The following is a 15,775-nucleotide window of genomic DNA, read 5'->3' on the forward strand; positions in this document are numbered from 1 at the left end:
TGGGCCCAATAGGATGTGACACATGATGATGATCCTGACTCGCGGCACAACCAAAACGGACTTGATTGGGCCGAAAATTCCTCGAGCCTCTCGGCCTCAATAATCTCGCGGAGGATTCTTTTAGATCTTCGAGGTGTTTTCTAAAAAGCCGGCTTCGTTTCTTTCAATTACCAGCGAAAAACTGGCAGAGGGTGATCCATGGAACGAAAATATGAGGGTTTATTTGACTATTGGGACTGTCCGATTGATGGACATTTATAACGGTATATATATATATATATATATATATATATATATATATATATACACACTTTAAATAATAATAAGTGTCCATGAATCAGAGGTTAAGATTGCTCAACCGTCTGATCTGGCGTGTGGGGCTTAGCAACAGTGGTTCAAGGATTTAATCAGTTTAGTTTGAGCTAATTTATGCCAAGTGTACAATTTATGGGTGCCGGCATATCAAGCGTGATGCTTTGCCAGACTATTAAATCCCATTCATCATTAATTACAAGTAGCTGACAGAAACTGTGTTAGTAGTGTAACGTTTCTTTCTTTCTTTTGTATGCAGGAGAGACAGGGAGAGAAGGAGGATGTTAACCTGCATTGCATGCTCGAAGCAGGTGGAGGAATCGGGTGGCGAAGATGGTGCGCGTGGTAATCCAAGTACGAAAGACGCCGTCAAAAGTCTGACATCGCAGGTTCCTCTCTCTCTCTCTCACCTGCCTGCTGTCTTTGCTTTTTCAGTCTTCTCCTCAAAAGACTACTAGTCTCTTACTACCAAGGGACCGTAGGACTTTTAAAATTTTATATATATATATATATATATATTTAATAAAATCCTCATTATAGGTATTTTTACAACCTTGTGACGTAATGTTGTCCCGTTAAAATTCCCCCCTTTTAAGTTGGCGAAGTGCCCCATGAATTGACGGGTTTGATTTAACACGGGCCGCTGCGTGACTGCTCCAAAGCGTTGATGGCACGCGTATCAGAGATCCGAGCTAGTGCTCCCATGTGAACATGCTATGAGTAATGGTACGACGATTCGCCATGCTACATGGACCGGTGTCCACGGGCAACATAAGTATGTGACTTCGATCCGTTCATTACTTGAGCCAGCTCGTTTTCAGAGGTGAGGTGGAAAATTATGTTGGTCCAAAACTCAAGTAGGCCACACCGTAGGTAAATATACCTATTTGCTAGTAGAGACGTCCATCATCGTTGATATCTTTTAGGGGCCACCTGTGATGTTTGCATAGGGCGCGGATTGCGTCCTACCCCCGCCCGTCTCCCGCTGGGAACGGGCAGCAGCTTTGAGTGGCCAACGATATGTACGGGTCTTATCCACATTGCCCATCCATTTAAAAAAAAAAAAAAGGCAGTTCCGAGGTTCAAGTGGACTACATAATGAGATTAAACTATTATAGTTGAAAACTTCTCGGGGCCACAAGTTTCGTATGGAAGTAGATTGTGTCCTGCCCCCGCCCGTCTCTGGCCACGAACGGGCCGTTCCGCACGCGGCCCACTGTAATTTACCGGTTTGTCCATGCTGTCCATCCCTACCCTACTCTCCGATCATTTTAAGGGATAAGCACAAAAATGAGTCAGATTCAACGATCAAGTGGACCACACTATAGATCACTGTTGCATTTAATGCTATGTACATTTAATACAATCACGCTTATTATTTGGTGGGCTCAACTTGAGCGTTCCATCTGTCTCATTTTTGGGGACGCGGATTAGATAATGACAGGGACAGGTTGAATAGCGAGAGGCGCTATTGAAGTGACGTTACCAAGTCACGTGGGATCCACCGTGAATAATGTGTTGTATCCAGACTGTTGATCCATTTGTAGAGATCATTTTCGGGCATTAGACAAAGAACTAGTCAGGTCAAAAATTGGAGTGGACCGACCACAGAAATCTGTGGAAAGAGTGACGTCCCCCATTGAAACCTTCCTAAGGTCCGCTATCATGTTTATGTGAGATCCAACGTGTTCATGATTTAAGACACATTGGAAAACACAAATTTCAGCTTTATGGAAAACTTCCGTGGCCCTTGGAAGTTCTTAATGGTGGGCGTCACTCTCTCCACTGTTTCCTGTGGTGGGGTCTATTGGAGCTCTAGATCTGACTCATTCATCGGCTCATGGCCTAAAATGATCTCTCCAAATGGCTGAACGGTTTGGATACAACATATACATCATGGTGGGTCCCACAGAACTTGATGACGTCACTTCAGCAGCCACTCTCGCTGCTCAACCTGTCAGTAGCTAATCCGCATCCCATTTTTGTGCACAGACCTTAAAATGATGTGAGAGGAGAGATGAACGGCTTGAATAAACAGATACATCACTGTGGGCCCGCCCACAGAACCACCCGTAGGACGCAATTCGCGTCCCTTTTTTCATGGAGCTGATATTTGTGTTTTCTCTTCGTTAGGATTTATATGACTTTATCAGTAGGTTAGATGGCAAGTAAACATCACGGTCTACCTTAGAAAAGTTTTAAAGGTGAGAATCATTATCACCATTGCTTCACGTGGTGTGGTCCACTTGAGCCTTGGATCTGCTTCATTTTTGTGCTTATCGCCTGAAATGATACCAAAAAATGGATGGACGGTGTCGATAAGACCCATACGTCACAGTGGCCATCAAAGCGGCTGCCTGTTCCCAGCTGGAGACGGGCGGGGTAGGACGCAATCCCGTCCATTTGCATGACCTGCAATCCGTTCATCCTTTCAAAATCATCTGTTGCATCAAGATTTCTGTGGGTCCCACAAAGATTTCAATGATGTGTCCTATCTCCTGTTCCGTGTGGTGTGCCCACTTAAGATTGAGAAGGGCCTGAGTTATGGGGTCACGTCTTACAATGGTCTGTTTCAAATTATGAACGGAAGGAATATCACGCAAACATCATGATGGCCACATAGGTATGTACATGGTACCCGTTCTGAGCAGAGGACACGCTACGTCGGGTCATCCTCAGCGGATCCGCGCAGCTCTACGCACATGGAAGCGGATTGGGTTGCGACCCCGCACCACCCACCTAGGTGGTGTTGTGCGTTGTGAGGCTTACCGTGATGTATGTGTTCTTTATCCGGTCCGTTCATCCGTTTTGCCGGGTCATTTTAAGGCAAGAGCTCATAAATGAAACAGATTAGAAGATCTCAATTGCATCTCACCAAAGGAAACAACGGAAATAATGAAAACCACCGTTGAAACTTTTTTTGAAGGCCACCGTAGTGTTTAGTTGTCATCCAACCTAAAACACAAATATCAGCTCGATTCAGAACTTTTGCAGCTCTCAAAAAAGTTTTTAAAGGTACGGCCGCGTTCAATTACCCCTGTTTCCTGAGCTGTAAGGTTTTTATCTGCTTTCATTTTTAGGCTCATGCCTTCACTTGTGCCGGCAAAATGAATGAAAAGTGTGGATAAAAAGACATACATTATTGTGGTACCCATAGCGCCCAACACCACCCAATCTGCTTCCACTCATATGGTACACGCCAACCCAGTTACAAACTCTGATGGGCGGCGATATGCGATGATGCCGTAAGACCTGTAAATTCACCTTTTGGATTTTTGGTGGGCCACGGTTGTTTTAGCCAAGTGTTGCAGATGATTGGATTGGTACCCATGCACGTTGATTTTGGACTGCTGGACCTCTCCTCCGAGGCTGCCGGATTAGTTGGCCACCTTCATTTTTGTCAAGGGCATGTCCGCAGTGTAATGCACTTGACCTGATGAATGGCCTAATCTCTGACACGTGTTCCATCCCACACCTAAGGCTAGGCACGGCATACGAGCTGTCACTCAATCAAACTGGTGATTTGGCTGGTGACCCGAACACCTGCCAGCTAGCTCGTGTCAAAGTTCTCTGGACCCATCATGATGTATGTATTGTATCCATGCCGTCCATCTATTTTGCCAGCTCATTCTAGGGTGTGAGACCAAAAATGAGGCATATCCAAATCTTAAGTGGACCACACCATAGAAAACGATGGTGATTGAATACACGCCATTAAAAACTTCATATGGCCCACCGCAATGTTCATTTGCAATATAACCTGTCGATAAGGTTACACAGATTTGCATAAGGCAAAACACAAATATCAGCTTATCCAAAACTTCCGTGGCACCATTTTGTGTGGTGTGGTCCTGGATCTGCCTAAATGCCTAATTTTTTAGCACATGCCCTTAAATTAAGCTGGCACAATGGATGGACAGTGTGATAAAACACATACATCATGGAGCGCACAACTTTGACACGAGCCAGCTGGTGGGGGTTATCTCACCAGCCAAACCGCGTCCGCTCCGTGACATGCACCAAAACTGTCAATTTCTACAGCACATGTCAAAAGGTTATGATGAAAGTTCTAGCTTAACCATCCATGTGATGGCCATTAACTAGATGGTTGGTATTGATTGATGAGGGTCAGTTTAGATACATAACCCATCCATAGTGGACCCACAGTCTAGATTGCCTGAATAGCTGTACATCGATCCCACATGTGTAGAGGATGGGTCACGTGGTGCGTAACTTACATACGAGTCTTAACCCCAGTACCTAAAACTAACCTGAACTGACGTTTATTCAATAGCTAGTTTCAATAGTGAATGGCATTAACCAGAAAATCAGGATTTCCTGATCAATTTAGATTTTGGGCCTGATGCTGATTAGTGAAGCCATCGGCATTGTCTCACGAACGCAACCACCTGTGACCCCATGATGCTGTGGCCAAGTAAAAAGGCACCGTGTACGCTTTGCCTCAACGTGGGACCGCCGGTAAAAAGAAAAGATTCTCCACTGTAAAATGATGATGGAGGGCGGATGCGGATGCGGTGGATCCGGGGAACAACCGACCATGGTGGATCCATGTCCATGGGGCCTACTGTGGATATAAACACATACATCACAGTGGGTCCCATAGTCACGGTTCCACCGAGTTCACATCACGCTCCTTATTGGACCAAATCAGGTCAGATGCCCCCTGCGACCGACCGCACAGGTAGTTTGCGTCCATGTCTCACTTAGCGAGAGGGTCCGTTGACTTCCCTCCATTGGACCCTCCACTAGCCCTTGGTGTTGTTCAGTGTTGGAAAAGTGTTGTAGGCCCCACCATGATGTATGTGTTTTATCCAAACTATTCATTCATTTTGCTGGCTAATTTCACGGCATGAGCCCAAAAATGAGTCAAAACAAATCTCATGTGGACCACACCATAAGAAATAATAGTGATTGAACGGCCACCGTTAAAAACTCCCTAAGGCTCACTACATTGTTTATTTTGTTTAGGTCATAGACACCTGCATGAAGAGATAACACAAATATCATATCGATCCAAAACTTTTGTGGCCCCAAATATCAGCTTGCTCCCACTTTCAATCACCAGTCTATGGTCTGATCTACTTGAGATTTGGATCTACCTCAAGTTTTAGCTACTTCATTAGAATTAGACGGTAAAACAGATGGACGGAATGGGTAAAATGTATACATTACGACGGGCTTCACCATGAAGAGGATTGAATCGAAACATAAGTCTGATCCACTTGTCCGGCACCACTGTAGAAAACAGAATGTAGTCATCCGATTCGGGTCGTTCTTTTTTTTTTTTTTTCCGTTCAGCCAACTTTTAAAAGAGATAGCTGTGTCAAATGTGCAAATGCACTTGCGAACCTCGTGACAGCGAAGGACAAATGTGCAAACCTGATGAGCTGTCATTCCGAGGGTTGCTCATGAAAGTAAACATCACCCTGGCCGCAGAGATGGTAACAATCCAACTGAAATGCGTCATCAATCCCACGCTTTGCCTAGTGCTAGTACCATGTGTCATTGTTCTTCCGCGACATTGCTCTGACAAGCTGGTCTTTGCTGCTTCTCTACGTTTTCTGACTACATTTTAATGTGCGCCACTCGCCAGATGGCCCACAAATCAGTGGTATTTTGTCCTTGCCATCTGATGTGTTACCCGCGAATGTAAGGTTGAGAGGAAACTCGCGCAAGACGTTCAGAAGGCAACCAACATTGTTATGGTTCCATCCAGTCAAACATACGTAGATGACCCACTCCCAATCTAGAAAATCTTTTTAGTGTCACACGGGTGGGTCCTTTAGGTGACCGTACGATAATGAAAATGGGCCGTCCATATTCAACATGAGACCCCGTTAATTGGATGGTTAAGATGGTAGTTGGGCATGATACTGTTTGAATTTAGGCAAAGTCTTCTCCACTGGTAATCATACAAAATTATACAGTTTAGGGATTGAGTGTCTATAATAGAGAGTTGGAAAATAACACTTTCAAGCTTTGCTTAACATGAAAATTATAGCTTTCTTACGCACCTTTTTTTTTTTTTTGTGTGTGTTGGCTTGTTATTATACACACCGTCAGTTCACACTTCACTGTTAGCCACCCCTACTAGGGAATCGATACAAAGACCTTAGTGTTGAAACAAGGTATCTTTCACTCAGTCTACCACTTGAGCTATGGACTAGGGTGTTTCTTACACACATTTGACTTGTTTGATTGTGACCATCTGCAACTATCAAAACATCTCACACTTAACATGGTATGTATATGCCACCATCAACCTTCAAACACTAAAAATGTGTCTCACATGTCAATGTTGATGTGGTTCATTACCAGGGCTGGTTAGGTGTGTAACTAATAGCGACGGGATGGAAGGGTCATTTTACATTTTAAGGATTCACCAATTGTAGAGTAGTAAGGAAAACACCAAATGGACACTGACAGTCCTAACAACCTTTGATGTGGTGTATGGGGAATTCAAATTAAACTCATCAATTTATAGAGTCTAATTTAAATTTATCATGAATAAAATATTATGCTTATTTGTAATTATGTAACTATTTGGCCATTTATTGAACGGTTAAAAGTGAATGATATCCAATGGTCTAATTTCAGCAAACATGTGTTCGCCAATCAGAGGTTAAGATGCTTCAACCAATCTGACTTTAGTACTGTGACTTAGGACAGTGACAATTACAATTTATTTGTTTCGATTTGAGTTAATGCATGCCATGTGTACAATGTTTGAGTATTTGTTCTAGTGTCATATTGTGCCAGAGTATTAAATAATTCCTGTCATTATTTAGTGAAATGCTGGTAGGTTTCTGCACTTCATAAAAGCTCTATAATGTGCTGTCCGTATCCCTAACATACAAATGAGAAGAAGTGGATGGTGATCAGGATAGTTGATATGCTGCGACATGCAAATGTGCCAAACACCAATAACTTGTTGATGCTTACGCCATTTGCGGGAATTGGCAACACACGCAGCAAGATTGAAGAGCTAGCTAGCAACACAAATGAAGAGATCCATTGGAAGATCAAGGGTTTCAATCATCTCTTAGGCTCACATAAGAAATTAAAAACAAAAAGAAAACCTCTGAAATTTTTATTCAAAACGTTTCCTTAATGCTCTCCATAAGAGAGCCTTTTTTAAAAAATATTAAAATTAGACTCTTTTCCTACATTAACTTTTCTTGGAGATAAGGAGAGGCATACCCATCAAAACACTTTCTAATCGTATAGACCATTAAAAAAGGTGTAGAAGCAACTTTAAAAGTAAGAGATATGTTACAATATAGGACAAAAAATAAATTTTAAGAACTTGTAGTGAGTAGGTGCTTGTTTAAAGAGAGGAATTTTCAGGCGGCCTACATGGTAGGGACATGTTTTTTTGGTGTAGAAAAACTATTTCTATCTTGTAGAGGTGGCCTGGAAAAAGTATTTCTGCATCCCAGTGGATTCCACTGCCTGACCATTTTTACGTTCTAGCATGGTTTCCAAGAGCAGGGGTATTATTATTTCCGGGTTCCAGCAATGTGAGCATTCTACATGATGGGCCTTTTTATGGACTTATGCGACCTTTGTTTGCTTTATGCGTGGGTCTATTAGACGGCTTGTGCCCTTGTGCTGGGATTTTCAGTCATCCCATCCCAATGATCTGATAGAGAAATGTGGGCCATAGGTTGGTTTCGTCCTTGGGCTAACTCTTGGCCATGAATCTAATATCTAAGGCAAGCGGGCTGCTCATGAATTGATCATTCGAATTAGATACGTGGATTGGATATATTATTCTCTGACAGGAAAAAAAAAAAAAAGAGTGAAGGATTTGGCTGATAGGACAACCACAATCTGAAATAAAATAGTAAGGATTAAATCGGGCTGATAGGATAACCACAATCTGAAATAAAATAGAAATGATTATAAAAGATGAGAAAAATATTTCCAACTCCAAATATGAAAATTAGTCCTAAGGAGACAGGTCGTGATGATAAAAGATTGGAATCACATAAACATATTTGGCAGGCATCTAGAACAATCCAACTTATCTTGGATGTTATGGATTTTCTAGTGAGTACTGAAAGTAATTTCTTCAAGCATGCGCATCATAGTACAGTAGGCCATGATTCCAGGTCCAACACAGCCTGTGAGCTAAAAGAAACTGGGTTCATGTAAATGGGCCCATCTCCAAATGGCCAGCCCATTAAGGCCGTGGATCCACTGAGTAATTAGCTATGATTAGCTGAAAAAAGGGATGCTCTTTGTTACGCCCACGCAGATCCGGTAAACACGAGTCCCCCATGTTCTGATATGGCAAGGTGGGCCACAACAAGAGTCCCCCATGTTCTGATATGGCCAGGTGGGCCACAAATACTCACTGAAGTCGGACCCTTGATCATCCTCTCTCTAGCTGTCCATTTTCTTATATGCATATGGCCCAGTGCATGAGTCGACGGACCTTATTGTTTGGTCCAAGGAACATCTACCTTGGGACCCGTTTGATGAATGACCAAGATCTCGCGCAAGCGTAACACGCGTAAGCATTCATCGGGACTGACGTACTGACAAAAGTAATGAAAATGCAGATCAAGGACATGGCGCTGAAGTTCTCGGGCGCGTACAAGCAATGCAAGCCGTCCGTAGGTTCGAGCAGCAGCAGAGGCCAGCCAGCTTGCCCTGATTTTGACACGGTCTCCCAAGGACTCCGTTACACGTACGTGCGAGGAGGAAGCTCCACCACCAGCTCCGCACCCGCTTGGGATTTGACTCGCATCAATCGCGACCATGCTGCTCCGGTGACCCAATCGGACGGCGGTGGTGATCCGGTTCCAGGAAGAGGCCTTGAGTCCAGCTGCGACGTGGTGCTGGTGGATGATGACGAGCCTAAGGAATGGATGGCCCAGGTCGAGCCTGGGGTCCATATCACATTCGTGTCTCTCCCACAGGGTGGGAACGACCTCAAGCGAATCCGCTTCTGGTATACTCTCTCTCTCTCTCTCTCTCTCTAAGTGCGCGAGGAGGTTTGCTCATTACACATGACGGCACACGTGCAATTATGAAGCACATGTGTGATATCTGAGCTTTCCAAAAGCAGACGATTTCACGCTTCATGTGGGCCCCGACCTATTAAGTAAATTGACACTTAAGACGTTGTCTACAAGCTTTCCATTTTCTTTTGATATCCTGTGGCCCACATGAGATGTGAAATGAACCTGGTTTAAGATTGAAAAACGTAGCTCGCCTGATGCAACACTCAGATCTCGCACACGTGTCAACTGTAACACATGCACCCGCGTGTGGAATTAGAAAACCTCATTCACGAGAGACCTGTTTGGTCTACGTTCCACATTCGAGGTGGGTGTGTGGCCCACCTGATGGAGGGCCTGGATTGATGAGACGCGAGATGATGGCAGCCGGGAGATGTTCAACAAGTGGGAAGCGCAGAGATGGTGGGGAGAGAACTACGACAGGATAATGGAGTTGTACAATGTGCAGAAGTTCAACAGACAAGCTCTCCCAACCCCTCCTCGCTCTGAAGACGAGGTATTATTTTCCTTTCCCTCTTTAATATAACTCTTCTACTGAAGAATTTCGTGCATCTAACTACCTGTGGGACACACCATGTGTGGCATCCAACACACGCAACAGGGTCGCCCCACAAATCAAGCTGATTCAATCGAAAGGTGGACCCCCCCATTGCAATAGGACTAGGTTTTTTGTGCATATGAAGACGGCATCTTCTTTCCGAGAATAACCCTTGAAACCGCTCTCTAAAATTATAAATAAAATTGATATTATTGATGAAAAGTGTCGTGCACAAAATACCTGATGACCTTATATAAGCTAAAGATGCCACCGACTCTTTACTTGAGTCGAAGTAAGAAACTTTTTCTAAAATATTAACAATGACTAAAAAGTAGTAAAAATTTACCTAAACCTATTCAAACTTATAAGCAAAACAAGGCCTCTGGACCACAACCAGACTCTCAAGACCTTAAAAATAGAGAGAACAATTTTTTTAATAAAAAAATAATAAGTTTCAAAATAAAATTTTAATTTGACACTTAAACTAATTGAATTTTGTGAAGCCGGATCAGGGCCAATGAACCTTCATTGATTGACCAAGGTGTAGAGCTCATCGGAACTGCACACACAATGGATAACTGGTCGCAAATTTATAGCAGTAGGAAATTGACCGAGTCTCTTTAACTTCTTGTTTTTTTTTCCTTACGCACGCATCCTCACACCCACACACACTGGGTACTTGAACCCATGACCTTGGTGTTGAAACTCTTGTGAGTCTACCACTGAGCCATGAGTAGGGCCCCTTCTGAACTCTTGACTTTGCAACAATAGGACCAGATAATCACCAACAACAATTTTTTTTTATATTTTTTTAAAATATAAATAGGTGAATTCTTCATTGATCGAGCCGAATCAAATGTGAAACTCCAGAATCCATTCCAGTGTGGAGCTTGAGTTCATGAACATTGGTAAATCTCTGTAATTGGCTATTCCCACATGAGTTTTCTTGTTCCAACATAGATCGCTGAAAGACAGAATCCGTGCTCTTAAACAGGAATCTTCATGATTGCTTTGTGAAATTCATAGCCTTTAATCCTTTTATTTATTATCGATTTTTTCTCTTAATTTCGCATTGCACCGTGTAGTTAGACCATGTTGTGTAAAAAATCTGCACAAACACTCTGCTTCTCTTCAAGTCATTTTGCTATTCTGGTTGTCTTCAATTTCTTGTGATTTGCTCATGTATTAGAGGTTCTACAAAATGGTTGATTCGCAAGCTCTTAAAATGCATTACAGAGGGATTCTTACTCGCGGATTGGATCTTCAAGGGAAAGCCCTGTAACTCCACCATTGAGCAAAGAACGGTTGCTACGGACTTGTTACAGACCAGTCACTGCAAAAGGGTATTTCCCATCTGACTCTTCTGAATACAGCCAACACCATGGTACTGCTCCGAGTATTTATGGCCCAGGCAGCAAAGGAGAGACATCATCCATCGATGCGTCAAGGACCACGACTTCTTCAAGAGATGAAGCATCGATCTCCATCAGCAATGCCAGTGATTTGGATACAGAGTGGGTTGAACAAGATGAGCCCGGGGTTTACATAACCATCAGAGCTTTGCCAGACGGAAACAGGGAACTCCGACGTGTCAGATTCAGGTAAGAAACTATGACCAACCGACTATCTCAGGGGTTGTTTGGATGCAAGCAAAGTTGTCTTCAACACTGGCTTATGTCATGCTGTTTTGAATAGCTCATTTAGTTCATGGTATCTTGGATTAGCTATTTTGCTCCCTAGTGGTCAAACACATGAAATAAAAAATAAAAATGGAATGCAGCACAGGTGGGGTGCTTAAGATAATTGGTGGGACATGTGGCATTTATAGTACTTGTGCACATTGACATATGAGGCCCATGCAAGGCATCTGAAGTGATAGCGCCACATGTGGCACATGGAGGCATTTGAACATAGACGGTTGTACATTTGGTGCATATGATATGCGTCCATGGAGCATTGTGTTCCTACTTGGCAAAGACATAACATCCTTGGAGGAAATGTTGTCATTTTTTCATCAGTTCCATGCATTAAACTGTGTACAAATTATCTACCTCTGACAGTGTGGAATACAAGTTTGCTTGCATCCAAATGGCCCCTTGGATTATTGACTTATTACTGGAAATCAGTCCGATTCAACTAGTTTACTTGCATCCCAATTCGACTCTGGACTCAACGAGTCAGTACGAGTCGCCGAGCCTTTTAACCATGCAGTGACCAAATATAGAAATTAGGATCATCGGCTAACTAGTGGACATCTCCATAACATTAGAGGGGCGACTATGTGCATAAATGCACAGCAACATTCTTGAGTATAAATCATCTCCCACCGTACAATTGTTGGACATGCCTGTGGACTATCTACTCTTTGGTTACTAAACTTTGGATGGGCCAGACTTCGAATTTCATAATAGTAACCATTGGATTGCTGGATTTTTATTTATTTTTTGGTTACAGAAAACGTCCTATCCTTTCCCTTGTCCTCCAAAAGCAGGTTATTTCTCGGACAGTTATTTACACCAGTTAATGTTACATCTAGCCTATGGCCCATCCGAAGGTGGTCCATCGAGCCATTTGCACCAATGATACAGTAGACAGTTCTGCTGATAGTCCATAGACAGTTGTGTCAAAAAATTTAGAGTTAGAAGATGATGTGTGGCAAGATCCCAGCCATTCATCAGATAGGGCTTTCCTTAAACATGTGCTGACCCAAAACCAGGTTGGTCCACTGATGAAGTGGGGTCATCAGGAAAAAAAAAAAACAGTGAGGTTAGCCCAATGCCTTCAATCAACATACATGTGCGGCCAACCTGGTTTTGGACCACAGCATGCACAGTGGAACCCACCTGATAAATGAGCCGGTCGTTGCACACATGTGCTAGGTTGGCACATATGAAGCGAATCACTTCTGCAAGCTATCTTCAAATGCTTTAACATTTAGATATCAAAAGAGGGCTCAGGGCGATATTTTGAGGAAAATAATGCCTCAATTGATGCTGTTAACATTCCCTTTTCTGCTTGTTATTGATTTGTAGTTTCCACTTAGGACATGAGACCAAAAATAAGCCGGATCCAAAACTCAAGTGGGCCACATGACAGGAAACACTGGGGATTGAACACCTACCATTGAAATATTCATGGGGCCACAAAAGTTTTGTATCAGGCTAATATTTTTCGTGTTTTCAGCTCATCTCAGTGGGAATAACCTTATGAAGGGTTTGGATGGCATATGAAAATCAAGGTGGACCCTAGGCAATGGCGGGCATTTCCCTCCCCACTTTTCCCTGTCGTATGGCCCACTTGAGTTTTGGATCCACCTCATTTTTAGGCTCACGTCCTCGAATGAGCGGGAAAAACGTATGTATGGACGGGTGGGTTTCACACAAACATCTCGGTGGGCCCCACACCTACCTTCCAACCATTGAAACTTCCTGGCGGTCAGGGTCCGCAGGCAATCCGCGTCCACAGTTTTCAAGCATTGTAAGCCAGTTGCTTTTGCAACTTGCAGCAATGACGTTTTTTTATCTCTTTAGCAAAAAGAAATTAGGAAAGAGAAAAAAGAAAAAAAGAAAAGATAGTGTTGAGACCACACAAAGGTAAAGACGAGTATTCACACCTATCTCTATTATGTCAGCTTCTGTATTAAAAATGATTGAGGGAGGGGACCATGGGACACATTGTTCTCAGCCATGGTTACATGTACCATGTGCGCATCTAACTACAGCTGCATTTTCGATAGGCTTGCTAAGTGGACAGGATTGTAGCTGCCCAGCCAAGTGTATGTGCCTGAGATCTGAGCTTTCGATTGGGTGGGCCGCACTGTTTCGATCTCCCGGCCTGAAAATCAGACTGTCATTCAGGGGGCAACAGTGTACAAAACAAATGGATGCATAGTTTTTTCAAATGTCTGTTTGTGTACTCTGGACCACCTAATTTTTCAAGCTAGTTAGGATGTCCCTACCTTACGGAAAGCTCAGACTGCTCATGCTTGTGCTGTATTGGCATGTGTGCTTGCATGTGGACCACTTGGGTTAGTCTTCAAAAGTTAGTGAATATAAAATGTGGTTTATTTTCTGTTTTTATGATGAAAATGGAATCTCAAACACCTAACTATTACATTGGTGAGACCATCAAATTTCATGTTTTTTTTCCCCCCATTTTAACTGATTAGAAATAGATTTCAAGCCCAAAGTTTGAACTAGTGGTCCCAAATATGGCATATGACAGAGAGGGGCGCCCTTTTATTCTGTATTGTTTATAACTCTGGTAATCTTTGGATTATGGATTTGGACTGTCTTGTGTTTAAAATTGCAGCCGCGAAAGGTTTGGAGAGATGCATGCCAAACTGTGGTGGGAACAGAACAGGGAAAGAATACAATCACAATACCTATAGCTGGCGGTTGATCCTAAAACTGGAAGTTGGGTTATGAATTAGGAAGTGCATTCGTCGGATGATGAGAGTGCCATCATTGTGAACAGTACATCCTCAGAAAAGAGTCTTATTATCCTCTCTCTCTCTCTCTCTCTCTCTCTCTCTCTCTCTCTGGTGATAACTCTCATCATGTTCAAAGTTGTTACCTTCATTGAAGTTGATAACACAACCCATGCTTTCACAAATCCTAGACTCGAAGAAGAAGAGAGCGCAAGCTAACCAACATCCATCTAGTAATATAATGTGACCAGAGAACTTCAGTCTGAATCCAGCAAATATGGCACCATTATTTTTCTCTGAATTTGATATGGCATTTAGAACGAATCCACCCTCAACAATCGAGGCCTCCCATCATCCCAATGTGTGGTCTGACCACAATCCCTCAGGCTTTGTTTGTTTTACACATTATGATGCACATTATTGTAATGATTACTTATTACATGAAATTATGGGTGCATTGGGGTTGATCGGAGTGTTAGGCTGGTATAGAATTTTCGAAGAAGTAATATTGATGTGACTTTTCCCATCTTTGGATACCTGCAGTCAAGACTAAGAAATTCACACGGTTGCTTCCAACACCCATTTCTTCAACTGAATGACTGTTTACTGGATCCCAACTGATCGGGATATGCACCCCACCATGATCCAGGCATTGGTCACACTTTTAACCAAACTCAATTCATGCATTTGGACAACAGCAATGAAAATAGCAAATTCCAGTGGTCGAATCTGGTGTTCGTCTGCCACGCAATTTACAGGGGTTCTTGCGAACATCACAGTAAAGGGAAGCGATTGGAAACCTACAGAGGTAATCCTCCCCCATGTGGGGCAGTTCATAACATTACAGGAAGCCATTTCTCAGTACGAAGCACTTGTCAAGATGGAAATATTGTCCTCAGGCTAAGAGCTGTCTAGTCTGCAGCATTACCACAGGCTACGGACAAAGTGGCTTTCTCATTGGTCATCTGGGCTGCTGTGATTGCATTTGTGCTGCCGAAGTATCTGGTCATGTTAAGCATTCCTTTAGTCTTTTAAAGAGGGAGATGCCTTTGAGAAAGGAGGGCAGCGACAGGTGGACAAGGAGAATAAGGGAGTGGTGGGTCAGAATCCCAGCACCTCTTGTTCATCTCATCAAAACCTGAAGATCATAGAAAGAAATGGAAATAATTCTGATGAACGATGTGGTTTTTTTTTTTTTTCCCAACACCAATACAATCGCCCTTTCTTTTATTTCTTGAAAAAAAAATTTGACAATGGCAGACGTATAAGAGGAAAGGTTACACTGAAGTGGGGCTCTCAATGGGTTGGATCCAGTTGGATCCCAAGTCTGAAAATCTGTAGCCACAAATCTGACTCGGATCCAAAAGGTGATAACCATATACGATCCACTTATAAATTGCAGATCCATTTCCGATCCAAAAATCTATATAGTCATTGAATTTGGGT

General features: G+C 42.9%; 1 protein-coding gene across 1 annotated transcript; it reads left to right on the top strand.

Annotated features, from left to right (window-relative positions):
• Positions 1-482: 482 nt before the first annotated feature.
• On the top strand, positions 483-14,794 carry LOC131233013 (protein Brevis radix-like 1). The gene is made up of 5 exons (XM_058229569.1): positions 483-701; positions 8,901-9,292; positions 9,729-9,858; positions 11,137-11,501; positions 14,212-14,794. Exons 1-5 carry the CDS (start codon positions 594-596, stop codon positions 14,288-14,290), a joined length of 1,074 nt encoding a protein of 357 aa, XP_058085552.1. The 5' UTR covers positions 483-593; the 3' UTR covers positions 14,291-14,794.
• Positions 14,795-15,775: the final 981 nt, after the last annotated feature.

The sequence above is a fragment of the Magnolia sinica genome, chromosome 18 (assembly GCF_029962835.1).
Source record: "Magnolia sinica isolate HGM2019 chromosome 18, MsV1, whole genome shotgun sequence".
In the NCBI taxonomy this organism is placed as follows: Eukaryota; Viridiplantae; Streptophyta; class Magnoliopsida; order Magnoliales; family Magnoliaceae; genus Magnolia; species Magnolia sinica.